The 26,532-nt window shown below is 46.8% G+C and overlaps 1 protein-coding gene and 2 long non-coding RNA genes across 9 annotated transcripts in view; 1 reads left to right on the forward strand and 2 right to left on the reverse strand.

Annotated features, from left to right (window-relative positions):
• LOC110526820 (DIS3-like exonuclease 1) overlaps positions 1–26,532 on the reverse strand; it is a 47,955-nt gene that overhangs the window by 534 nt on the left and 20,889 nt on the right. The window contains exons 11-19 of the mRNA XM_036981804.1: positions 14,471–14,563; positions 13,608–13,887; positions 8,665–8,723; positions 7,076–7,205; positions 5,334–5,494; positions 3,300–3,454; positions 2,505–2,683; positions 2,098–2,243; positions 190–361 (exon numbers count right to left, since the gene is read on the reverse strand). Of these exons, the coding sequence (XP_036837699.1) occupies positions 190–361; positions 2,098–2,243; positions 2,505–2,683; positions 3,300–3,454; positions 5,334–5,494; positions 7,076–7,205; positions 8,665–8,723; positions 13,608–13,887; positions 14,471–14,563 (1,375 nt within the window). The remainder of the gene's footprint in view (positions 1–189; positions 362–2,097; positions 2,244–2,504; positions 2,684–3,299; positions 3,455–5,333; positions 5,495–7,075; positions 7,206–8,664; positions 8,724–13,607; positions 13,888–14,470; positions 14,564–26,532) is intronic.
• LOC118964975 lies at positions 736–2,084 on the reverse strand. Of its 6 annotated transcripts, none has more exons than XR_005052301.1 (4): positions 1,778–2,084; positions 1,653–1,726; positions 1,148–1,573; positions 1,044–1,082 (listed from the first exon to the last, which is right to left on the reverse strand). It is a non-coding gene; the product is annotated as an uncharacterized LOC118964975 (long non-coding RNA). The 6 variants fall into 6 exon arrangements; XR_005052300.1 differs by having other exon boundaries at positions 1,148–1,383; positions 1,421–1,573; positions 1,653–2,084; XR_005052302.1 differs by having other exon boundaries at positions 1,148–1,235; positions 1,273–1,573; positions 1,653–2,084.
• On the forward strand, positions 19,555–24,559 carry LOC118964976. Of its 2 annotated transcripts, XR_005052304.1 has the most exons (9): positions 19,555–19,612; positions 19,649–19,702; positions 19,736–19,789; positions 20,755–20,808; positions 20,842–20,895; positions 21,875–21,928; positions 21,962–22,015; positions 24,451–24,504; positions 24,538–24,559. It is a non-coding gene; the product is annotated as an uncharacterized LOC118964976 (long non-coding RNA). The 2 variants fall into 2 exon arrangements; XR_005052303.1 differs by lacking the exon at positions 24,538–24,559 and having other exon boundaries at positions 24,451–24,522.

The following is a 26,532-nucleotide window of genomic DNA, read 5'->3' on the forward strand; positions in this document are numbered from 1 at the left end:
ACGGGGGGTAGAACTAGCATTAGTTCATCTGTTAAGACCTGAAGCCTGAGGAGCAGCTGGTTAGACGAATCAGAGGTGTTAGAGTAGGGCGGGAACAAAATCCTGCAGGAAGATAGCTCTCCAGGAGGAACGTGGGCCCCCTCGGGGCCTGTATTCACAAAGAGTCTAAAGTAATTGTGTAGAACTCACGGTGATGTGTTGGAACAGGTTGAAGGTTGAGGTGCCAGCAGCAGTAGTGGTAGTGATGTGGTCCAGGTATCTCTGTAGAGAACCAGTCTGCCAGTCACATCCTCCATCCTGTCTCTCACTCACCACCTGGCCCTCTCTGTTCTTCAGGTACACTGCCCCCTTCAGGCCATACCTGGGAACACACACAGTTGTCAGTGTGTTACGGTACTCTTTTTAAATCAATCTATTTATGGATATTTGTTTGAGAAATATCTCAACATACATCACTGTAGTGATTTCTACTGTATGTTTTTGCTCAGTTCAATGCTAGCCTGGTCTCAGATCTATTTGTGCTGTCTTGTCAACTCCTATGATTTACTGGTTGGCAATGACCATATGAGTTGGTAAGACAGCACCTGGGACCAGCTCTACTGTTATGACCTTACTGTAATGACCTTACTGTGATATGAAGACCAGCTCTACTGTTATGGCCTTACTGTGATGACCTTACTGTGATATGAAGACCAGCTCTACTGTGATGACCTTACTGTAATGACCTTACTGTGATATGAAGACCAGCTCTACTGTGATGACCTTACTGTAATGACCTTACTGTGATATGAAGACCAGCTCTACTGTTATGGCCTTACTGTGATGACCTTACTGTGATATGAAGACCAGCTCTACTGTGATGACCTTACTGTTATGACCTTACTGTGATGACCTTACTGTTATGACCTTACTGTGATATGAAGACCAGTTCTACTGTGATGACCTTACTGTGGTATGAAGACCAGCTCTACTAGGATGACCTTACTGTTATGGCCTTACTGTGATGACCTTACTGTGATATGAAGACCAGTTCTACTGTTATGACCTTACTGTGGTATGAAGACCAGCTCTACTGTGATGACCTTACTGTTATGACCTTACTGTGGTATGAAGACCAGCTCTACTGTGATGACCTTACTGTTATGACCTTACTGTGGTATGAAGACCAGCTCTACTGTTATGACCTTACTGTGGTATGAAGACCAGCTCTACTGTTATGACCTTACTGTTATGACCTTACTGTGGTATGAAGACCAGCTCTACTGTTATGACCTTACTGTGGTATGAAGACCAGCTCTACTGTTATGACCTTACTGTGGTATGAAGACCAGCTCTACTGTGATGACCTTACTGTGGTATGAAGACCAGCTCTACTGTTATGACCTTACTGTGGTATGAAGACCAGCTCTACTGTTATGACCTTACTGTGATGACCTTACTGTGATGACCTTACTGTGATATGAAGACCAGCTCTACTGTTATGACCTTACTGTGGTATGAAGACCAGCTCTACTGTTATGACCTTACTGTTATGACCTTACTGTGGTATGAAGACCAGCTCTACTGTTATGACCTTACTGTTATGACCTTACTGTTATGACCTTACTGTGGTATGAAGACCAGCTCTACTGTTATGACCTTACTGTTATGACCTTACTGTGGTATGAAGACCAGCTCTACTGTGATGACCTTACTGTGGTATGAAGACCAGCTCTACTGTGATGACCTTACTGTGGTATGAAGACCAGCTCTACTGTGATGACCTTACTGTTATGACCTTACTGTGGTATGAAGACCAGCTCTACTGTTATGACCTTACTGTGATGACCTTACTGTTATGACCTTACTGTGATATGAAGACCAGTTCTACTGTTATGACCTTACTGTGGTATGAAGACCAGCTCTACTGTTATGACCTTACTGTGGTATGAAGACCAGCTCTACTGTTATGACCTTACTGTGGTATGAAGACCAGCTCTACTGTTATGGCCTTACTGTGATGACCTTACTGTGGTATGAAGACCAGCTCTACTGTTATGACCTTACTGTGGTATGAAGACCAGCTCTACTGTTATGACCTTACTGTTATGACCTTACTGTGGTATGAAGACCAGCATGCCGTTGGCTCTGATGGTGTAGATGACCGCGTCGGCCACACAGCGCTCGTCTGTCTCTGGGTCTTTGTCTCTGAAGTAGAGGCACTGGAATAGCTCTGTGGACACCTTCTGGGCATGCTGTGCTGCCTATGGGGTCAGAGGGCAGAGGTTAGAGTTCAGGGGTCAATGTCAGAAGATAACCATCCTCACAGGGTGTTTTCTACAGCAAAAGACTCCACACACTGTGCTCTATGCTCCCATGTCATTTATTGAAACAACGTTGACCCTTAGGTCTTCATTACCCCCAAGTCGTCCGTTTGGAGATGAATGATATCTTCTCTTATCTCATTGGATCTTTATTTCGTTTTTAATGCTATTGTGGATGTTTGATATTGCTACAATACTGACCCTGTTCTTGTTGTTGATTTGCTGAGCCATCTCCTCCAACTCTTTGTTACTGGCTAAAGCCTTGGCTGGCCCCGCCCCCTTCTCCATGGCGATGGCTGCGGTGAGCAGGCGGTGGACGATCATGTCGGCATAGCGACGGATGGGAGAGGTGAAGTGGGTGTATCGGTCCAGAGCCAGACCTGAAGGAAGAGACACAGAGGTAAACAAATCATCTCTGTCCAGATATAACCTGGGCCCTGAGAGTAGATCTGTCCAGATATAACCTGGGCCCTGAGAGTAGATCTGTCCAGATATAACCTGGGCCCTGAGAGTAGATCTGTCCAGATATAACCTGGGCCCTGAGAGTAGATCTGTCCAGATATAACCTGGGCCCTGAGAGTAGACCTGTCCAGATATAACCATACTGATAGTACTGGTCTTGAGAACATTAGTTACCATAGTGATAGCACTGGTCCTGAGGACATTAGTTACCATAGTGATAGTACTGGTCCTGAGGACATTAGTTACCATAGTGATAGTACTGGTCCTGAGGACATTAGTTACCATAGTGATAGCACTGGTCCTGAGGACATTAGTTACCATAGTGATAGTACTGGTCCTGAGGACATTAGTTACCATAGTGATAGCACTGGTCCTGAGGACATTAGTTACCATAGTGATAGCACTGGTCTTGAGGACATTAGTTACCATAGTGATAGTACTGGTCCTGAGGACATTAGTTACCATAGTGATAGTACTGGTCCTGAGGACATTAGTTACCATAGTGATAGTACTGGTCCTGAGGACATTAGTTACCATAGTGATAGTACTGGTCGACAGGGCAGGCTCCGGTAGAGAAGTAGAGGGCATTAGACATGGCCATGGTAGCCATCACCCTCAGCAGCCGGTTCACCAGCGGGTCCCGGGGGTCCACGGCCCGGTCCAGGGAGTCAGCCAGGGCCTTGTTTGACCTGGGACAGGGAGTCAAGGTTATGGGTTGAACTTTACTGCTATTTGATCTAGCCTGTACGTTTGAATTAGTTGTTCTTTTGGTTGACTGGTGTGCAGACATGGGATCAAACACATTTGTCAAATACTTGGGAGTTTTCACATACATATCCATATCGATACATATCCATATCGATACATATCCATATCCATACATATCCATATTGATACATATCCATATCCATACATATCCATGTCGATACATATCCATACATATCCATATCGATACATATCCATATCCATACATATCCATATGATACATATCCATATCCATACATATCCATATCCATACATATCCATATCCATACATATCGTTACATATCCATATCCATACATATCCATACATATCGATACATATCCATATGATACATATCCATATCGATACATATCCATATGATACATATCCATATGATACATATCCATATCCATACATATCCATATCCATACATATCCATATGATACATATCCATACATATCCATATCGATACATATCCATATCGATACATAGCCATATCGATACATATCCATACATATCCATATTGATACATATCCATATCCATATCGATACATATCCATATATATCCATATCCATACATATCCATATCGATACATATCCATATCGATACATATCCATATCCATACATACCCATATCGATACATATCCATATCGATACATATCCATACATATCCATATCGATACATATCCATATCCATACATATCCATATCCATACATATCCATATCGATACATATCCATACATATCCATATCGATACATATCCATATCCATACATATCCATATGATACATATCCATATGATACATATCCATATCCATACATATCGATACATATCCACATCGATACATATCCATATCCATACATATCCATATGATACATATCCATATCCATACATATCGATACATATCCACATCGATACATATCCATATCCATACATATCCATATCGATACATATCCATACATATCCATACATATCCATATGATACATATCCATATCCATACATATCCATACATATCCATATCCATACATATCGTTACATATCCATATCCATACATATCCATACATATCCATACATATCCATATGATACATATCCATATCGATACATATCCATATGATACATATCCATATCCATACATATCCACATCGATACATAGCCATATCGATACATATCCATATCCATACATATCCATATTGATACATATCCATATCCATATCCATATCGATACATATCCATATATATCCATATCCATACATATCCATATCGATACATATCCATATGATACATATCCATATCCATACATATCCACATCGATACATAGCCATATCGATACATATCCATATCCATACATATCCATATTGATACATATCCATATCCATATCGATACATATCCATATATATCCATATCCATACATATCCATATCGATACATATCCATATCGATACATATCCATATCGATACATATCCATATCATTACATATCGATGCATATCCATATCGATGCATATACATATCGATGCATATCCATATATATATATCGATAGTTCAACGGCTTATAACACAGTTAATAGAAGTGTTATTAACACAGCTTATAACCTGTACCTGGTGTCTATGTATAGTTAAATGGCTGGTTAGTTAGTAACAGTATACCTGGTGTCTATGTATAGTTAAATGGCTGGTTAGTTAGTGACACCCTAGTAACAGTATACCTGGTGTCTATGTATAGTTAAATGGCTGGTTAGTTAGTGACACCATAGTAACAGTATTCCTGGTGTCTATGTATAGTTAAATGGCTGGTTAGTTAGTGACACCATAGTAACAGTCTACCTGGTATCTATGGTGAAGCCGCGTGCCCGGGCACTGTCCTGCAGCTGGTTGAAGAACTCCTGGCGTGGGGGCGGGTGGTGGCGCAGCAAGGCCTGCTGGGGGAAACTCTCCTGGATCTTACGGGCCACCCAGTGGTTGGCATAGATCATGCACTCTGCCACCTGGAAACACACCATTCTCCATCTTGTTAGCTAGGATGTGCATTGGCTAGCTCCTTGATAGGAATGACAAGCAGGATTCGTTGGCGAACATGCTATGGTTTCTACTTCTTCAAATAGTCAGTTACAACAGTCAAACATTACAACAGTCAAACATTACAACAGTCAAACATTACAACAACAAACATTACAATAACAAACATTACAACAGTCAAACATTACAACAGTCAAACATTACAACAGTCAAACATGACAACAGTCAAACATTACAACAGTCAAACATGACAACAACAAACATTACAACAGTCAAACATGACAACAGTCAAACATTACAACAGTCAAACATTACAACAGTCAAACATGACAACAGTCAAACATTACAACAGTCAAACATGACAACAGTCAAACATGACAACAGTCAAACATTACAACAGTCAAACATGACAACAGTCAAACATGACAACAGTCAAACATTACAACAGTCAAACATGACAACAGTCAAACATGACAACAGTCAAACATTACAACAGTCAAACATGACAACAGTCAAACATGACAACAGTCAAACATTACAACAGTCAAACATGACAACAGTCAAACATGACAACAGTCAAACATTACAACAGTCAAACATTACAACAGTCAAACATGACAACAGTCAAACATTACAACAACAAACATTACAACAGTCAAACATGACAACAGTCAAACATTACAACAGTCAAACATTACAACAGTCAAACATGACAACAGTCAAACATTACAACAGTCAAACATGACAACAGTCAAACATGACAACAGTCAAACATTACAACAGTCAAACATGACAACAGTCAAACATGACAACAGTCAAACATTACAACAGTCAAACATGACAACAGTCAAACATGACAACAGTCAAACATTACAACAGTCAAACATGACAACAGTCAAACATGACAACAGTCAAACATGACAACAGTCAAACATTACAACAGTCAAACATTACAACAGTCAAACATGACAACAGTCAAACATGACAACAACAAACATTACGACAGTCAAACATTACAACAGTCAAACATGACAACAGTCAAACATGACAACAGTCAAACATTACAACAACAAACATGACAACAGTCAAACATTACAACAGTCAAACATTACAACAACAAACATGACAACAGTCAAACATGACAACAGTCAAACATTACAACAGTCAAACATTACAACAACAAACATGACAACAGTCAAACATGACAACAGTCAAACATGACAACAGTCAAATATTACAACAGTCAAACATGACAACAGTCAAACATTACAACAGTCAAACATTACAACAACAAACATTACAATAACAAACATTACAACAACAAACATGACAACAGTCAAACATGACAACAGTCAAACATTACAACAGTCAAACATTACAACAACAAACATTACAATAACAAACATTACAACAACAAACATGACAACAGTCAAACATGACAACAGTCAAACAATTGTATGTTGTTGTTTTTTCAACGTCTTGTCGCACAAGAAAACAGTGAACAGAAATATGAATTCGAACGTCTGTTGCTACAATGATTTGTTCCCCACCGTCTCATGGACCTCCAGTGGCTGTCTGGGCACCAGGGCTGTGATGTTCCTGTCCTCATCCAGCTGCGCCCTCACCTCTACCCCCTCCAGCTCCAACGCTCCTCCCTTGTCCCTCTGGGCACGCAGCTGTCTGGTGGACAGATGTATGGTGCATTTATGGAAGTGTTATCTAATCATTGTTAAATAATGATTAACAGAAACCCTCTCTAGTACCTACCTGGTCACGTGGGTGAGACAATGATTAACAGCAACACTCTAGTACCTATCTGGCCACGTGGGTGAGACGATGATTAACAGAAACCCTCTAGTACCTATCTGGCCACGTGGGTGAGACGATGATTAACAGAAACCCTCTAGTACCCAACAGACCACATGGGTGAGACAGTGATTAACAGAAACACTCTAGTACCCAACAGACCACGTGGGTGAGACAATGATTAACAGAAACACTCTAGTACCTACCTGGTCACATGGGTGAGATGATGATTAACAGAAACCCTATAGTACCTACCTGGTCACGTGGGTGAGACAATGATTAACAGAAACCCTCTAGTACCCAACAGACCACGTGGGTGAGACAATGATTAACAGAAACACTAGTACCCCCCTGGCCACGTGGGTGAGACAATGATTAACAGAAACCCTCTAGTACCTACCTGGCCACGTGGGTGAGACAATGATTAACAGAAACCCTCTAGTACCCAACAGACCACGTGGGTGAGACAATGATTAACAGAAACACTAGTACCCCCCTGGCCACGTGGGTGAGACAATGATTAACAGAAACCCTCTAGTACCTATCTGGTCACGTGGGTGAGACAATGATTAACAGAAACCCTCTCTAGTACCTACCTGGCCACGTGGGTGAGATAATGATTAACAGAAACCCTCTAGTACCTACCTGGCCACGTGGGTGAGACAATGATTAACAGAAACCCTCTAGTACCTACCTGGTCACGTGGGTGAGACAATTATTAACAGAAACCCTCTAGTACCTACCTGGCCACATGGGTGAGATAATGATTAACAGAAACCCTCTCTAGTACCTGGCCACGTGGGTGAAACAGTGATTAACAGAAACCCTCTAGTACCTACCTGGTCACGTGGGTGAGACAATTATTAACAGAAACCCTCTCTAGTACCTACCTGGCCACGTGGGTGAGACAATGATTAACAGAAACCCTCTCTAGTACCTACCTGGTCACGTGGGTGAGACAATTATTAACAGAAACCCTCTAGTACCTACCTGGCCACATGGGTGAGACAATGATTAACAGAAACCCTCTAGTACCCACCTGGCCACGTGGGTGAGACAATGATTAACAGAAACCCTCTAGTACCCACCTGGCCATGTGGGTGAGACAATGATTAACAGAAACCCTCTAGTACCCACCTGGCCACGTGGGCGAGACAATGATTAACAGAAACCCTCTAGTACCCACCTGGCCACGTGGGTGAGACAATGATTAACAGAAACCCTCTAGTACCTACCTGGTCACGTGGGTGAGACAATGATTAACAGAAACCCTCTAGTACCTACCTGGCCACGTGGGTGAGACAATGATTAACAGAAACCCTCTAGTACCCACCTGGCCACGTGGGTGAGACAATTATTAACAGAAACCCAGAACATAAAAACACATCTGTTCTATTCCCTCTATAGTGCACTACTTTAGACAGTCTGGAGAAGGGTAGTGCACTACTGGAGAAGGGTAGTGCACTACTTTAGACAGTCTGGAGAAGGGTAGTGCACTACTTTAGACAGCCTGGAGAAGGGTAGTGCACTACTTTAGACAGTCTGGAGAAGGGTAGTGCACTACTTTAGACAGTCTGGAGAAGGGTAGTGCACTACTTTAGACAGTCTGGAGAAGGGTAGTGCACTACTTTAGACAGTCTGGAGAAGGGTAGTGCACTACTTTAGACAGCCTGGAGAAGGGTAGTGCACTACTTTAGACAGCCTGGAGAAGGGTAGTGCACTACTTTAGACAGTCTGGAGAAGGGTAGTGCACTACTTTAGACAGCCTGGAGAAGGGTAGTGCACTACTTTAGACAATCTGGAGAAGGGTAGTGCACTACTTTAGACAGTCTGGAGAAGGGTAGTGCACTACTTTAGACAGTCTGGAGAAGGGTAGTGCACTACTTTAGACAGTCTGGAGAAGGGTAGTGCACTACTTTAGACAGTCTGGAGAAGGGTAGTGCACTACTGGAGAAGGGTAGTGCACTACTTTAGACAGTCTGGAGAAGGGTAGTGCACTACTTTAGACAGTCTGGAGAAGGGTAGTGCACTACTTTAGACAGTCTGGAGAAGGGTAGTGCACTACTTTAGACAGCCTGGAGAAGGGTAGTACACTACTTTAGACAGCCTGGAGAAGGGTAGTGCACTACTTTAGACAGTCTGGAGAAGGGTAGTGCACTACTTTAGACAGTCTGGAGAAGGGTAGTGCACTACTTTAGACAGTCTGGAGAAGGGTAGTGCACTACTTTAGACAGTCTGGAGAAGGGTAGTGCACTACTTTAGACAGTCTGGAGAAGGGTAGTGCACTACTTTAGACAGTCTGGAGAAGGGTAGTGCACTACTTTAGACAGTCTGGAGAAGGGTAGTGCACTACTTTAGACAGTCTGGAGAAGGGTAGTGCACTACTTTAGACAGTCTGGAGAAGGGTAGTGCACTACTTTAGACAGCCTGGAGAAGGGTAGTGCACTACTTTAGACAGCCTGGAGAAGGGTAGTGCACTACTTTAGACAGTCTGGAGAAGGGTAGTGCACTACTGGAGAAGGGTAGTGCACTACTTTAGACAGTCTGGAGAAGGGTAGTGCACTACTTTAGACAGTCTGGAGAAGGGTAGTGCACTACTTTAGACAGTCTGGAGAAGGGTAGTGCACTACTTTAGACAGTCTGGAGAAGGGTAGTGCACTACTTTAGACAGTCTGGAGAAGGGTAGTGCACTACTTTAGACAGTCTGGAGAAGGGTAGTGCACTACTTTAGACAGTCTGGAGAAGGGTAGTGCACTACTGGAGAAGGGTAGTGCACTACTTTAGACAGTCTGGAGAAGGGTAGTGCACTACTTTAGACAGCCTGGAGAAGGGTAGTGCACTACTTTAGACAGTCTGGAGAAGGGTAGTGCACTACTTTAGACAGTCTGGAGAAGGGTAGTGCACTACTTTAGACAGCCTGGAGAAGGGTAGTGCACTACTTTAGACAGTCTGGAGAAGGGTAGTGCACTACTTTAGACAGCCTGGAGAAGGGTAGTGCACTACTTTAGACAGCCTGGAGAAGGGTAGTGCACTACTTTAGACAGTCTGGAGAAGGGTAGTGCACTACTTTAGACAGTCTGGAGAAGGGTAGTGCACTACTTTAGACAGCCTGGAGAAGGGTAGTGCACTACTTTAGACAGTCTGGAGAAGGGTAGTGCACTACTTTAGACAGCCTGGAGAAGGGTAGTGCACTACTTTAGACAGTCTGGAGAAGGGTAGTGCACTACTTTAGACAGTCTGGAGAAGGGTAGTGCACTACTTTAGACAGCCTGGAGAAGGGTAGTACACTACTTTAGACAGCCTGGAGAAGGGTAGTGCACTACTTTAGACAGCCTGGAGAAGGGTAGTGCACTACTTTAGACAGCCTGGAGAAGGGTAGTGCACTACTTTAGACAGCCTGGAGAAGGGTAGTGCACTACTTTAGACAGCCTGGAGAAGGGTAGTGCACTACTTTAGACAGCCTGGAGAAGGGTAGTACACTACTTTAGACAGCCTGGAGAAGGGTAGTGCACTACTTTAGACAGCCTGGAGAAGGGTAGTACACTACTTTAGACAGTCTGGAGAAGGGTAGTGCACTACTTTAGACAGTCTGGAGAAGGGTAGTGCACTACTTTAGACAGTCTGGAGAAGGGTAGTGCACTACTTTAGACAGCCTGGAGAAGGGTAGTGCACTACTTTAGACAGCCTGGAGAAGGGTAGTGCACTACTGGAGAAGGGTAGTGCACTACTTTAGACAGTCTGGAGAAGGGTAGTGCACTACTTTAGACAGTCTGGAGAAGGGTAGTGCACTACTTTAGACAGTCTGGAGAAGGGTAGTGCACTACTTTAGACAGTCTGGAGAAGGGTAGTGCACTACTTTAGACAGCCTGGAGAAGGGTAGTGCACTACTGGAGAAGGGTAGTGCACTACTTTAGACAGTCTGGAGAAGGGTAGTGCACTACTTTAGACAGCCTGGAGAAGGGTAGTGCACTACTTTAGACAGTCTGGAGAAGGGTAGTGCACTACTTTAGACAGTCTGGAGAAGGGTAGTGCACTACTTTAGACAGTCTGGAGAAGGGTAGTGCACTACTTTAGACAGTCTGGAGAAGGGTAGTGCACTACTTTAGACAGTCTGGAGAAGGGTAGTGCACTACTGGAGAAGGGTAGTGCACTACTTTAGACAGTCTGGAGAAGGGTAGTGCACTACTTTAGACAGTCTGGAGAAGGGTAGTGCACTACTTTAGACAGTCTGGAGAAGGGTAGTGCACTACTTTAGACAGTCTGGAGAAGGGTAGTGCACTACTTTAGACAGCCTGGAGAAGGGTAGTGCACTACTTTAGACAGCCTGGAGAAGGGTAGTGCACTACTTTAGACAGCCTGGAGAAGGGTAGTGCACTACTTTAGACAGCCTGTAGAAGGGTAGTGCACTACTTTAGACAGTCTGGAGAAGGGTAGTGCACTACTTTAGACAGCCTGGAGAAGGGTAGTGCACTACTTTAGACAGCCTGGAGAAGGGTAGTGCACTACTTTAGACAGTCTGGAGAAGGGTAGTGCACTACTTTAGACAGTCTGGAGAAGGGTAGTGCACTACTTTAGACAGTCTGGAGAAGGGTAGTGCACTACTTTAGACAGCCTGGAGAAGGGTAGTGCACTACTTTAGACAGTCTGGAGAAGGGTAGTGCACTACTTTAGACAGTCTGGAGAAGGGTAGTGCACTACTTTAGACAGTCTGGAGAAGGGTAGTGCACTACTTTAGACAGTCTGGAGAAGGGTAGTGCACTACTTTAGACAGTCTGGAGAAGGGTAGTGCACTACTTTAGACAGTCTGGAGAAGGGTAGTACACTACTGGAGAAGGGTAGTGCACTACTTTAGACAGCCTGGAGAAGGGTAGTGCACTACTTTAGACAGCCTGGAGAAGGGTAGTGCACTACTTTAGACTGTCTCCTCTCCATTCAGCAGTATTAAACATGATGGTACCTAGTTCTGGGACCTCTGTCTCCTCTCCATTCAGCAGTATTAAACATGATGGTACCTAGTTCTGGGACCTCTGTCTCCTCTCCATTCAGCAGTATTAAACATGATGGTACCTAGTTCTGGGACCTCTGCCTCCTCTCCATTCAGCAGTATTAAACCTGATGGTACCTAGTTCTGGGACCTCTGCCTCCTCTCCATTCAGCAGTATTAAACATGATGGTACCTAGTTCTGGGACCTCTGTCCCCTCTCCATTCAGCAGTATTAAAACATGATGGTACCTAGTTCTGGGACCTCTGTCTCCTCTCCATTCAGCAGTATTAAAACATGATGGTACCTAGTTCTGGGACCTCTGTCCCCTCTCCATTCAGCAGTATTAAAACATGATGGTACCTAGTTCTGGGACCTCTGTCCCCTCTCCGTTGAGCAGTATTAAACATGATGGTACCTAGTTCTGGGACCTCTGCCTCCTCTCCATTCAGCAGTATTAAACATGATGGTACCTAGTTCTGGGACCTCTGCCTCCTCTCCATTCAGCACTATTAAAACATGATGGTACCTAGTTCTGGGACCTCTGTCCCCTCTCCATTCAGCAGTATTAAACATGATGGTACCTAGTTCTGGGACCTCTGTCCCCTCTCCATTCAGCAGTATTAAACATGATGGTACCTAGTTCTGGGACCTCTGCCTCCTCTCCATTCAGCAGTATTAAAACATGATGGTACCTAGTTCTGGGAACTCTGTCTCCTCTCCATTCAGCAGTATTAAAACATGATGGTACCTAGTTCTGGGAACTCTGTCTCCTCTCCATTCAGCAGTATTAAAACATGATGGTACCTAGTTCTGGGACCTCTGTCTCCTCTCCATTCAGCAGTATTAAAACATGATGGTACCTAGTTCTGGGACCTCTGTCCCCTCTCCATTCAGCAGTATTAAAACATGATGGTACCTAGTTCTGGGACCTCTGTCCCCTCTCCGTTGAGCAGTATTAAACATGATGGTACCTAGTTCTGGGACCTCTGCCTCCTCTCCATTCAGCAGTATTAAACATGATGGTACTTAGTTCTGGGACCTCTGCCTCCTCTCCATTCAGCACTATTAAAACATGATGGTACCTAGTTCTGGGACCTCTGTCCCCTCTCCATTCAGCAGTATTAAACATGATGGTACCTAGTTCTGGGACCTCTGCCTCCTCTCCATTCAGCAGTATTAAAACATGATGGTACCTAGTTCTGGGACCTCTGTCTCCTCTCCATTCAGCAGTATTAAAACATGATGGTACCTAGTTCTGGGAACTCTGTCTCCTCTCCATTCAGCAGTATTAAAACATGATGGTACCTAGTTCTGGGACCTCTGTCTCCTCTCCATTCAGCAGTATTAAAACATGATGGTACCTAGTTCTGGGACCTCTGCCTCCTCTCCATTCAGCAGTATTTAACATGATGGTACCTAGTTCTGGGACCTCTGCCTCCTCTCCGTTGAGCAGAGCCTGGGCCAGTTCATAGTAAAGCTGGTAGGAGGATTGGATTAGTGTACGACCGTACCAGACCTTGTTCACCGCCAGGGTCTGGGCATCCAGGTCCCACATGACGCTCATGGCATACCTGGACACACGGACACACACAGAGGGACACACGGACACGCACAGAGGGACACACGGACACGCACAGAGGGACACACGGACACGCACAGAGGGACACACGGACAGCTGTTAATGAGGCACGGACATACAGCCTCAGACTACTGGATAGTTCCAACCAACGTTATGAGAGTGACCTAAGACTAAATTAATCATCCTGATGAACTTCACTGAGGTTTACAGAGCAGAGGTCAGAGGTCAGTGTGTTGTGGTGTCAGTCAGTGTTGTTCCTTCACCTGTCCACTCCTCCCAGCAGAGGTCAGAGGTCAGTGTGTTGTGGTGTCAGTAAGTGTTGTTCCTTCACCTGTCCACTCCTCCGAGCAGAGGTCAGAGGTCAGTGTGTTGTTCCTCTACCTGTGCACTCCTCCCAGCAGAGGTCAGAGTTCAGTGTGTTGTGGTGTCAGTAAGTGTTGTTCCTCTACCTGTGCACTCCTCCCAGCAGAGGTCAGAGGTCAGTGTGTTGTGGTGTCAGTAAGTGTTGTTCCTTCACCTGTCCACCCCTCCCAGCAGAGAGCAGAGGTCAGTGTGATGTAGAGTTGATCTCTCACCTGTCCACCCCTCCCAGCAGAGAGCAGAGGTCAGCACTGAGGACAGCAGGCAGCATGTCATACCTGCGGTCGGCCAGGTAGTACGTGGTGGCCCTGAGAACATGACAGAATAAAGAGTTTACTGGAGCTAACACAGTCACCAGCAGGGGGCGACTGACCCCACAACATCAGACCGTACTGACTGTCAGACTGGGGGAGGGAGACGGACAGGAGGGACGTGTCAGAACTGTTGACTTTTGGGGAAGTGGGTATTCCAGGGTCACTTTAAGGGAGGAGTTATCCATGATTCACCAAATTATATTTTGAAAGAGGAAGCAAAATATTTTAAGCATTGGTTTTCTTTTCAGTCTGGAAAAACACCAGGGCTTGACGGTAAAACACCAGGGCATGATGGTAAAACACCAGGGCTTGATGGTAAAACACCAGGGCTTGATGGTAAAACACCAGGGCTTGATGGTAAAACACCAGAGCTTGATGGTAAAACACCAGGGCTTGATGGTAAAACACCAGGGCTTGATGGTAAAACACCAGGGCTTGGTGGTAAAACACCAGGGCTTGATGGTAAAACACCAGGGCTTGATGGTAAAACACCAGGGCTTGATGGTAAAACACCAGGGCTTGATGGTAAAACACCAGAGCTTGATGGTAAAACACCAGAGCTTGATGGTAAAACACCAGGGCTTGATGGTAAAACACCAGGGCTTGATGGTAAAACACCAGGGCTTGATGGTAAAACACCAGAGCTTGATGGTAAAACACCAGGGCTTGACGGTAAAACACCAGGGCTTGACGGTAAAACACCAGGGCTTGACGGTAAAACACCAGGGCTTGACGGTAAAACACCAGAGCTTGACGGTAAAACACCAGGGCTTGACGGTAAAACACCAGGGCTTGACGGTAAAACACCAGGGCTTGACGGTAAAACACCAGGGCTTGACGGTAAAACACCAGGGCTTGACGGTAAAACACCAGGGCTTGACGGTAAAACACCAGGGCTTGACGGTAAAACACCAGGGCTTGACGGTAAAACACCGGGGCTTGACGGTAAAACACCAGGGCTTGATGGTAAAACACCAGGGCTTGATGGTAAAACACCAGGGCTTGATGGTAAAACACCAGGGCTTGATGGTAAAACACCAGGGCTTGATGGTACCAGTAGAAGTATATCAGACCTTTTTTTGACGTACTCAACAATCCATTATTAGCATGTTTTAATTACTCTTATACAAACGGTAGACTTTCAGGTACTCAACAAGAAGGTCTGATTTCATTACTACTAAAACAGGACCCAGGTGGTATGTATAAAGATCCAGTCTATTTAAAAAAAAAAAAATTGGAGGCCTCTAACACTTCAATGTTGTGATGCGAGAAGCCTGGAAAAATGTATAGCACATTGAATAAAAAAGGTTTTACCAAATATTGTTTTTTACATGGACGATATATTGGAGATAATGTACGACAATTTCTTGAAATAATTGAACATTATGAAACATCGAAGATACCAGGTCTGGTCTTCATAGCAGATTTTGGAAAAGGCGTTTGATAAAGCACGACGAGAATTAATGGATTACTTTAACTTTTGGTGAATCTCTTATCCAATGGGTTAAAGTTATGTATAGCAACCCCAGATGTAAAATAGTAAATAATAGTTACTTCTCAGAAAGTATTGAGCTTTTAAGAGGAGTAAAACAAGGCTGTCCGTTGTCTCCATATCTATTTATTATGGCCATTGAAATGCTAGCTATTCAAATTGGATCCAACAAGAACAGGAGTTAGAAATCCAGGGGGTAAAAACTAAAGTGTCAATGTATTCCGATGACTCTAGTTCTTTTCTTAAGTCCGCAATCTGGATCCCTGTACAGTCTCAATCTGGATCCCTGTACAGTCTCAATCTGGATCCCTGTACAGTCTCAATCTGGATCCCTGTACAGTCTCAATCTGGATCCCTGTACAGTCTCAATCTGGATCCCTGTACAGTCTCAATCTGGATCCCTGTACAGTCTCAATCTGGATCCCTGTACAGTCTCAATCTGGATCCCTGTACAGTCTCAATCTGGATCCCTGTTCAGTCTCAATCTGGATCCCTGTACAGTCTCAATCTGGATCCCTGTACAGTCGCAATCTGCATCCCTGTACAGTCCGCAATCTGGATCCCTGTACAGTCTCAATCTGGATCCCTGTACAGTCTCAATCTGGATCCCTGTACAGTCTCAATCTGGATCCCTGTACAGTCTCAATCTGGATCCCTGTACAGTCTCAATCTGGATCCCTGTACAGTCTCAATCTGGATCCCTGTACAGTCTCAATCTGGATCCCTGTACAGTCTCAATCTGGATCCCTGTACAGTCTCAATCTGGATCCCTGTACAGTCTCAATCTGGATCCCTGTACAGTCTCGTTGAATATCTTGATCCCTTTTCTAGCCTCTCTGGATTACAACCTAATTATGACAAGCGTACCATATTACGTATTGGATCGTTAGAAAATACAGTGTTGACACCACCTTGTAGATTACTAATAAAATGGGCGGATGGTGAAGTAGACATACTTGGTATTCACATCTCAAAAAAATATTAATGAACTTACAACTCACAATTAATTTCAATAGAAAGTTAGCAAAAAATAGATAAGATTCTGCAACCATGGAGAGGTAAATAGTTGTCTATTTCTGGAAAAATCACATTGATGAACTCTTTGGTCCGATCCCAGTTGACTGACTAATGGCACTGCCTACTCCAGATGACTCGTTTTTAAATCATATGAGCAAAAAAATATTTCATTTTATTTTGAATGCTAAGCCAGACAAAATTAAACGTGCCTATTTATATAATGAATATGAGTTTGGGGGGCTAAAATGATTCAATATTAATGCTTTCGACCGCTCACTAAAAGCTTTATTCATACATAAATTAAACTTAAACACAAATTGGTTCTTCAGTAGATTATTAAGAAAAGCTCGTCCTTTATACAGAATACAACTTCTCATTTCCGACTATTTATTTATTTTTATTTGACCTTTATTTAACTAGGCAAGTCAGTTAAGAACACATTCTTATTTTCAATGACGGCCTAGGAACAGTGGGTTAACTGCCTGTTCAGGGGCAGAACGACAGATTTGTACCTTGTCAGCTCGGGGGATTGAACTTGCAACCTTCCGGTTACTAGTCCAACGCTCTAACCACTGCCAGCCAGGAACATTTTGAGGCATTAAAATCTTTCCAGTCTGGAAAAACACCAGGGCTTGATGGTAAAACACCAGGGCTTGATGGTAAAACACCAGGGCTTGATGGTAAAACACCAGGGCTTGATGGTAAAACACCAGGGCTTGATGGTAAAACACCAGGGCTTGATGGTAAAACACCAGGGCTTGATGGTAAAACACCAGGGCTTGATGGTAAAACACCAGGGCTTGATGGTAAAACACCAGGGCTTGATGGTAAAACACCAGGGCTTGATGGTAAAACACCAGGGCTTGATGGTAAAACACCAGGGCTTGATGGTAAAACACCAGGGCTTGATGGTAAAACACCAGGGCTTGATGGTAAAACACCAGGGCTTGATGGTAAAACACCAGGGCTTGATGGTAAAACACCAGAGCTTGATGGTAAAACACCAGAGCTTGATGGTAAAACACCAGGGCTTGATGGTAAAACACCAGGGCTTGATGGTAAAACACCAGGGCTTGATGGTAAAACACCAGGGCTTGATGGTATGCCAGTAGAAGTGTATCAGACCTTTTTTTGATGTACTCAAAGATCCATTAATTGTTTTTTTGGAAAGGAAATGTTGTTTAAAGTATCGCCTTTTCTTAAACAAGCCGTACAAGAGCTGGGTACAATTTCAGTTTTATCCTCCTGAAAATATAGAACAAATATTACATCAAATGTCATGGTTAAACTCAAATATACTGATGAATTTAAAAACATCTTTATGGATAAAAATAACTTTTAAAAAACTGGTATTATATTTATTAATGATATTATGAATAAAAATGTAGGAGTTATGTCACATACGCAGTTATCAGAAATATATGGAAATATCTGCTCAATCCAAACATAAACCAACTGATTGCAGCACAACCACAACAATGGAGGAGGCAAGTGGAAAAGAGAGAAGGCAGGGAACTAGTTTGTCTGTCATACATTAAAGATACTAATTGGCTGAAAGGAACTGGCATAAATAGAAAAATAAACCAGTTTCATCTGAGGACAAAAACGTTGACAGATGCGCCATACAGGTTGCAAAAATAAATGGGAGGAGATTTGCGATGTACTGATTCCATGGTTTATGAACTGGTACAAACAACTACCCTTGATTCAACACTTAAGAGTTTTTCCATTTAAGTTACTTGTATAGAATTTTTGCCACCAACAGAATGCTATATATATATATGGGGCACAGAACAATCTCAGCTCTGTAGATTTTGTTGCAAAGAGACCAAATCACTAAATAATTTATTCTGGTATTGCTCCTATGTATCTTGTTTCTGGTCACAGGTTTATGAATGGTTTAAAAAAAATCACAACATTCTCTTAAAATGAACCTTACAAATAGCAGTGTTGGGCGATCTGGAAAGACATAGCCAGTCAATAAATTATATAATAATACCGGTAAGAAAGGTTTTCATCTTTAGCTCACAATCTGTGGATACGATTAGAAAGGTTCAACATGTATGTAAAACATCACAGAACAATTGAAAAATATATGGCACATGGAAACCAAACGAGGATGGTCTATGGTGATAGGTGGGATGGGCTGAGAGGGTGGTCTATGGTGATAGGTGGGATGGGCTGAGAGGGTGGTCTATGGTGATAGGTTGGGATGGGCTGAGAGGGTGGTCTATGGTGATAGGTGGGATGGGCTGAGAGGGTGGTCTATGGTGATAGGTGGGATGGGCTGAGAGGGTGGTCTATGGTGATAGGTGGGATGGGCTGAGAGGGTGGTCTATGGTGATAGGTGGGATGGGCTGAGAAGGTTGGGATGGGCTGAGAGGGTGGTCTATCGTGATAGGTTGGGATGGGCTGAGAGTGGCTGAGGGTTGGTCTATGGTGATAGGTGGGATGGGCTGAGGATTGGTCTATGGTGATAGGTGGGATGGGCTGAGAAGGTTGGGATGGGCTGAGAGGGTGGTCTATGGTGATAGGTTGGGATGGGCTGAGAAGGTGGTCTATGGTAATAGGTGGAATGGGCTGAGAAGGTTGGGATGGGCTGAGAGGGTGGTCTATGGTGATAGGTTGGGATGGGCTGAGAGGGTGGTCTATGATAGGTGGGATGGGCTGAGAAGGTTGGGATGGGCTGAGAGGGTGGTCTATGGTGATAGGTGGGATGGGCTGAGAAGGTTGGGATGGGCTGAGAGGGTGGTCTATGGTGATAGGTGGGATGGGCTGAGAAGGTTGGGATGGGCTGAGAGGGTGGTCTATGGTGATAGGTGGGATGGGCTGAGAAGGTTGGGATGGGCTGAGAGGGTGGTCTATGGTGATAGGTTGGGATGGGCTGAGAAGGTTGGGATGGGCTGAGAGGGTGGTCTATGGTGATAGGTGGGATGGGCTGAGAGGGTGGTCTATGGTGATAGGTTGGGATGGGCTGAGAAGGTTGGGATGGGCTGAGAGGGTGGTCTATGGTGATAGGTTGGGATGGGCTGAGAGGGTGGTCTATGGTAATAGGTGGGATGGGCTGAGAGGGTGGCCTATGGTGATAGGGTGGGATGGGCTGAGAGGGTGGTCTATGGTGATAGGTTGGGATGGGCTGAGAGGGTGGTCTATGGTGATAGGTTGAGATGGGCTGAGAGGGTGGTCTATGGTGATAGGTGGGATGGGCTGAGAGGGTGGTCTATGGTGATAGGTGGGATGGGCTGAGAGGGTGGTCTATGGTGATAGGTGGGATGGGCTGAGAGGGTGGTCTATGGTGATAGGTGGGATGGGCTGAGAGGGTGGTCTATGGTGATAGGTTGGGATGGGCTGAGAGGGTGGTCTATGGTGATAGGTGGGATGGGCTGAGAGGGTGGTCTATGGTGATAGGTTGAGATGGGCTGAGAGGGTGGTCTATGGTGATAGGTTGGGATGGGCTGAGAGGGTGGTCTATGGTGATAGTTTGGGATGGGCTGAGAGGGTGGTCTATGGTGATAGTTTGGGATGGGCTGAGAGGGTGGTCTATGGTGATAGGTGGGATGGGCTGAGGATTGGTCTATGGTGATAGGTGGGATGGGCTGAGAAGGTTGGGATGGGCTGAGAGGGTGGTCTATGGTGATAGGTTGGGATGGGCTGAGAAGGTGGTCTATGGTAATAGGTGGAATGGGCTGAGAAGGTTGGGATGGGCTGAGAGGGTGGTCTATGGTGATAGGTTGGGATGGGCTGAGAGGGTGGTCTATGATAGGTGGGATGGGCTGAGAAGGTTGGGATGGGCTGAGAGGGTGGTCTATGGTGATAGGTGGGATGGGCTGAGAAGGTTGGGATGGGCTGAGAGGGTGGTCTATGGTGATAGGTGGGATGGGCTGAGAAGGTTGGGATGGGCTGAGAGGGTGGTCTATGGTGATAGGTTGGGATGGGCTGAGAGGGTGGTCTATGGTAATAGGTGGGATGGGCTGAGAGGGTGGCCTATGGTGATAGGGTGGGATGGGCTGAGAGGGTGGTCTATGGTGATAGGTGGGATGGGCTGAGAGGGTGGTCTATGGTGATAGGTTGAGATGGGCTGAGAGGGTGGTCTATGGTGATAGGTGGGATGGGCTGAGAGGGTGGTCTATGGTGATAGGTGGGATGGGCTGAGAGGGTGGTCTATGGTGATAGGTTGGGATGGGCTGAGAGGGTGGTCTATGGTGATAGGTTGGGATGGGCTGAGAGGGTGGTCTATGGTGATAGGTGGGATGGGCTGAGAGGGTGGTCTATGGTGATAGGTGGGATGGGCTGAGAGGGTGGTCTATGGTGATAGGTGGGATGGGCTGAGAGGGTGGTCTATGGTGATAGGTGGGATGGGCTGAGAGGGTGGTCTATGGTGATAGGTTGGGATGGGCTGAGAGGGTGGTCTATGGTGATAGGTGGGATGGGCTGAGAGGGTGGTCTATGGTGATAGGTTGAGATGGGCTGAGAGGGTGGTCTATGGTGATAGGTTGGGATGGGCTGAGAGGGTGGTCTATGGTGATAGTTTGGGATGGGCTGAGAGGGTGGTCTATGGTGATAGGTTGGGATGGGCTGAGAGGGTGGTCTATGGTGATAGTTTGGGATGGGCTGAGAGGGTGGTCTATGGTGATAGTTTGGGATGGGCTGAGAGGGTGGTCTATGGTGATAGGTGGGATGGGCTGAGGATTGGTCTATGGTGATAGGTGGGATGGGCTGAGAAGGTTGGGATGGGCTGAGAGGGTGGTCTATGGTGATAGGTTGGGATGGGCTGAGAAGGTGGTCTATGGTAATAGGTGGAATGGGCTGAGAAGGTTGGGATGGGCTGAGAGGGTGGTCTATGGTGATAGGTTGGGATGGGCTGAGAGGGTGGTCTATGATAGGTGGGATGGGCTGAGAAGGTTGGGATGGGCTGAGAGGGTGGTCTATGGTGATAGGTGGGATGGGCTGAGAAGGTTGGGATGGGCTGAGAGGGTGGTCTATGGTGATAGGTGGGATGGGCTGAGAAGGTTGGGATGGGCTGAGAGGGTGGTCTATGGTGATAGGTTGGGATGGGCTGAGAGGGTGGTCTATGATAGGTGGGATGGGCTGAGAGGGTGGTCTATGGTAATAGGTGGGATGGGCTGAGAAGGTGGTCTATGGTGATAGGTTAGGATGGGCTGAGAGGGTGGTCTATGGTAATAGGTGGGATGGGCTGAGAGGGTGGTCTATGGTGATAGGTTGGGATGGGCTGAGAGGGTGGTCTATGGTAATAGGTGGGATGGGCTGAGAGGGTGGTCTATGGTGATAGGGTGGGATGGGCTGAGAGGGTGGTCTATGGTAATAGGTGGGATGGGCTGAGAGGGTGGTCTATGGTGATAGGGTGGGATGGGCTGAGAGGGTGGTCTATGGTAGGTGGGATGGGCTGAGAGGGTGGTCTATGGTGATAGGTGAGATGGGCTGAGAAGGTGGTCTATGGTGATAGGTGGGATGGGCTGAGAGGGTGGTCTATGGTGATAGGGTGGGATGGGCTGAGAGGGTGGTCTATGGTGATAGGTGGGATGGGCTGAGAAGGTGGTCTATGGTGATAGGTTGGGATGGGCTGAGAGGGTGGTCTATGGTAATAGGTGGGATGGGCTGAGAGGGTGGCCTATGGTGATAGGGTGGGATGGGCTGAGAGGGTGGTCTATGGTGATAGGTGGGATGGGCTGAGAGGGTGGTCTATGGTGATAGGTTGAGATGGGCTGAGAGGGTGGTCTATGGTGATAGGTGGGATGGGCTGAGAGGGTGGTCTATGGTGATAGGTGGGATGGGCTGAGAGGGTGGTCTATGGTGATAGGTGGGATGGGCTGAGAGGGTGGTCTATGGTGATAGGTTGGGATGGGCTGAGAGGGTGGTCTATGGTGATAGGTGGGATGGGCTGAGAGGGTGGTCTATGGTGATAGGTTGGGATGGGCTGAGAGGGTGGTCTATGGTGATAGTTTGGGATGGGCTGAGAGGGTGGTCTATGGTGATAGGTGGGATGGGCTGAGAGGGTGGTCTATGGTGATAGGTGGGATGGGCTGAGAGGGTGGTCTATGGTGATAGGTTGGGATGGGCTGAGAGGGTGGTCTATGGTGATAGGTTGGGATGGGCTGAGAGGGTGGTCTATGGTAATAGGTGGGATGGGCTGAGAAGGTTGGGATGGGCTGAGAGGGTGGTCTATGGTGATAGGTGGGATGGGCTGAGAGGGTGGTCTATGGTGATAGGTTGGGATGGGCTGAGAGGGTGGTCTATGGTGATAGGTGGGGATGGGCTGAGAGGGTGGTCTATGGTGATAGGTGGGGATGGGCTGAGAGGGTGGTCTATGGTGATAGGTTGGGATGGGCTGAGAGGGTGGTCTATGGTGATAGGTTGGGATGGGCTGAGAGGGTGGTCTATGGTAATAGGTGGGATGGGCTGAGAGGGTGGTCTATGGTGATAGGTGGGATGGGCTGAGAGGGTGGTCTATGGTGATAGGTTGGGATGGGCTGAGAGGGTGGTCTATGGTGATAGGTTGGGATGGGCTGAGAGGGTGGCCTATGGTGATAGGTTGGGATGGGCTGAGAGGGTGGTCTATGGTGATAGGTTGGGATGGGCTGAGAGGGTGGTCTATGGTGATAGGTTGGGATGTGCTGAGAGGGTGGTCTATGGTGATAGGTTGGGATGGGCTGAGAGGGTGGTCTATGGTGATAGGTTGGAATGGGCTGAGAGGGTGGTCTATGGTGATAGGTTGGGATGGGCTGAGAGGGTGGTCTATGGTGATAGGTTGGGATGGGCTGAGAGGGTGGTCTATGGTGATAGGTTGGGATGGGCTGAGAGGGTGGTCTATGGTAATAGGTGGGATGGGCTGAGAAGGTTGGGATGGGCTGAGAGGGTGGTCTATGGTGATAGGTGGGATGGGCTGAGAGGGTGGTCTATGGTGATAGGTGGGATGGGCTGAGAGGGTGGTCTATGGTGATAGGTTGGGATGGGCTGAGAGGGTGGTCTATGGTGATAGGTGGGATGGGCTGAGAGGGTGGTCTATGGTGATAGGTTGAGATGGGCTGAGAGGGTGGTCTATGGTGATAGGTTGGGATGGGCTGAGAGGGTGGTCTATGGTGATAGTTTGGGATGGGCTGAGAGGGTGGTCTATGGTGATAGGTTGGGATGGGCTGAGAGGGTGGTCTATGGTGATAGTTTGGGATGGGCTGAGAGGGTGGTCTATGGTGATAGTTTGGGATGGGCTGAGAGGGTGGTCTATGGTGATAGGTGGGATGGGCTGAGGATTGGTCTATGGTGATAGGTGGGATGGGCTGAGAAGGTTGGGATGGGCTGAGAGGGTGGTCTATGGTGATAGGTTGGGATGGGCTGAGAAGGTGGTCTATGGTAATAGGTGGAATGGGCTGAGAAGGTTGGGATGGGCTGAGAGGGTGGTCTATGGTGATAGGTTGGGATGGGCTGAGAGGGTGGTCTATGATAGGTGGGATGGGCTGAGAAGGTTGGGATGGGCTGAGAGGGTGGTCTATGGTGATAGGTGGGATGGGCTGAGAAGGTTGGGATGGGCTGAGAGGGTGGTCTATGGTGATAGGTGGGATGGGCTGAGAAGGTTGGGATGGGCTGAGAGGGTGGTCTATGGTGATAGGTTGGGATGGGCTGAGAGGGTGGTCTATGATAGGTGGGATGGGCTGAGAGGGTGGTCTATGGTAATAGGTGGGATGGGCTGAGAAGGTGGTCTATGGTGATAGGTTAGGATGGGCTGAGAGGGTGGTCTATGGTAATAGGTGGGATGGGCTGAGAGGGTGGTCTATGGTGATAGGTTGGGATGGGCTGAGAGGGTGGTCTATGGTAATAGGTGGGATGGGCTGAGAGGGTGGTCTATGGTGATAGGGTGGGATGGGCTGAGAGGGTGGTCTATGGTAATAGGTGGGATGGGCTGAGAGGGTGGTCTATGGTGATAGGGTGGGATGGGCTGAGAGGGTGGTCTATGGTAGGTGGGATGGGCTGAGAGGGTGGTCTATGGTGATAGGTGAGATGGGCTGAGAAGGTGGTCTATGGTGATAGGTGGGATGGGCTGAGAGGGTGGTCTATGGTGATAGGGTGGGATGGGCTGAGAGGGTGGTCTATGGTGATAGGTGGGATGGGCTGAGAAGGTGGTCTATGGTGATAGGTTGGGATGGGCTGAGAGGGTGGTCTATGGTAATAGGTGGGATGGGCTGAGAGGGTGGCCTATGGTGATAGGGTGGGATGGGCTGAGAGGGTGGTCTATGGTGATAGGTGGGATGGGCTGAGAGGGTGGTCTATGGTGATAGGTTGAGATGGGCTGAGAGGGTGGTCTATGGTGATAGGTGGGATGGGCTGAGAGGGTGGTCTATGGTGATAGGTGGGATGGGCTGAGAGGGTGGTCTATGGTGATAGGTGGGATGGGCTGAGAGGGTGGTCTATGGTGATAGGTTGGGATGGGCTGAGAGGGTGGTCTATGGTGATAGGTGGGATGGGCTGAGAGGGTGGTCTATGGTGATAGGTTGGGATGGGCTGAGAGGGTGGTCTATGGTGATAGTTTGGGATGGGCTGAGAGGGTGGTCTATGGTGATAGGTGGGATGGGCTGAGAGGGTGGTCTATGGTGATAGGTGGGATGGGCTGAGAGGGTGGTCTATGGTGATAGGTTGGGATGGGCTGAGAGGGTGGTCTATGGTGATAGGTTGGGATGGGCTGAGAGGGTGGTCTATGGTAATAGGTGGGATGGGCTGAGAAGGTTGGGATGGGCTGAGAGGGTGGTCTATGGTGATAGGTGGGATGGGCTGAGAGGGTGGTCTATGGTGATAGGTTGGGATGGGCTGAGAGGGTGGTCTATGGTGATAGGTGGGGATGGGCTGAGAGGGTGGTCTATGGTGATAGGTGGGGATGGGCTGAGAGGGTGGTCTATGGTGATAGGTTGGGATGGGCTGAGAGGGTGGTCTATGGTGATAGGTTGGGATGGGCTGAGAGGGTGGTCTATGGTAATAGGTGGGATGGGCTGAGAGGGTGGTCTATGGTGATAGGTGGGATGGGCTGAGAGGGTGGTCTATGGTGATAGGTTGGGATGGGCTGAGAGGGTGGTCTATGGTGATAGGTTGGGATGGGCTGAGAGGGTGGCCTATGGTGATAGGTTGGGATGGGCTGAGAGGGTGGTCTATGGTGATAGGTTGGGATGGGCTGAGAGGGTGGTCTATGGTGATAGGTTGGGATGTGCTGAGAGGGTGGTCTATGGTGATAGGTTGGGATGGGCTGAGAGGGTGGTCTATGGTGATAGGTTGGAATGGGCTGAGAGGGTGGTCTATGGTGATAGGTTGGGATGGGCTGAGAGGGTGGTCTATGGTGATAGGTTGGGATGGGCTGAGAGGGTGGTCTATGGTGATAGGTTGGGATGGGCTGAGAGGGTGGTCTATGGTAATAGGTGGGATGGGCTGAGAAGGTTGGGATGGGCTGAGAGGGTGG

Source organism: Oncorhynchus mykiss, chromosome 6 (genome assembly GCF_013265735.2).
Source record: "Oncorhynchus mykiss isolate Arlee chromosome 6, USDA_OmykA_1.1, whole genome shotgun sequence".
In the NCBI taxonomy this organism is placed as follows: domain Eukaryota; kingdom Metazoa; phylum Chordata; class Actinopteri; order Salmoniformes; family Salmonidae; genus Oncorhynchus; species Oncorhynchus mykiss.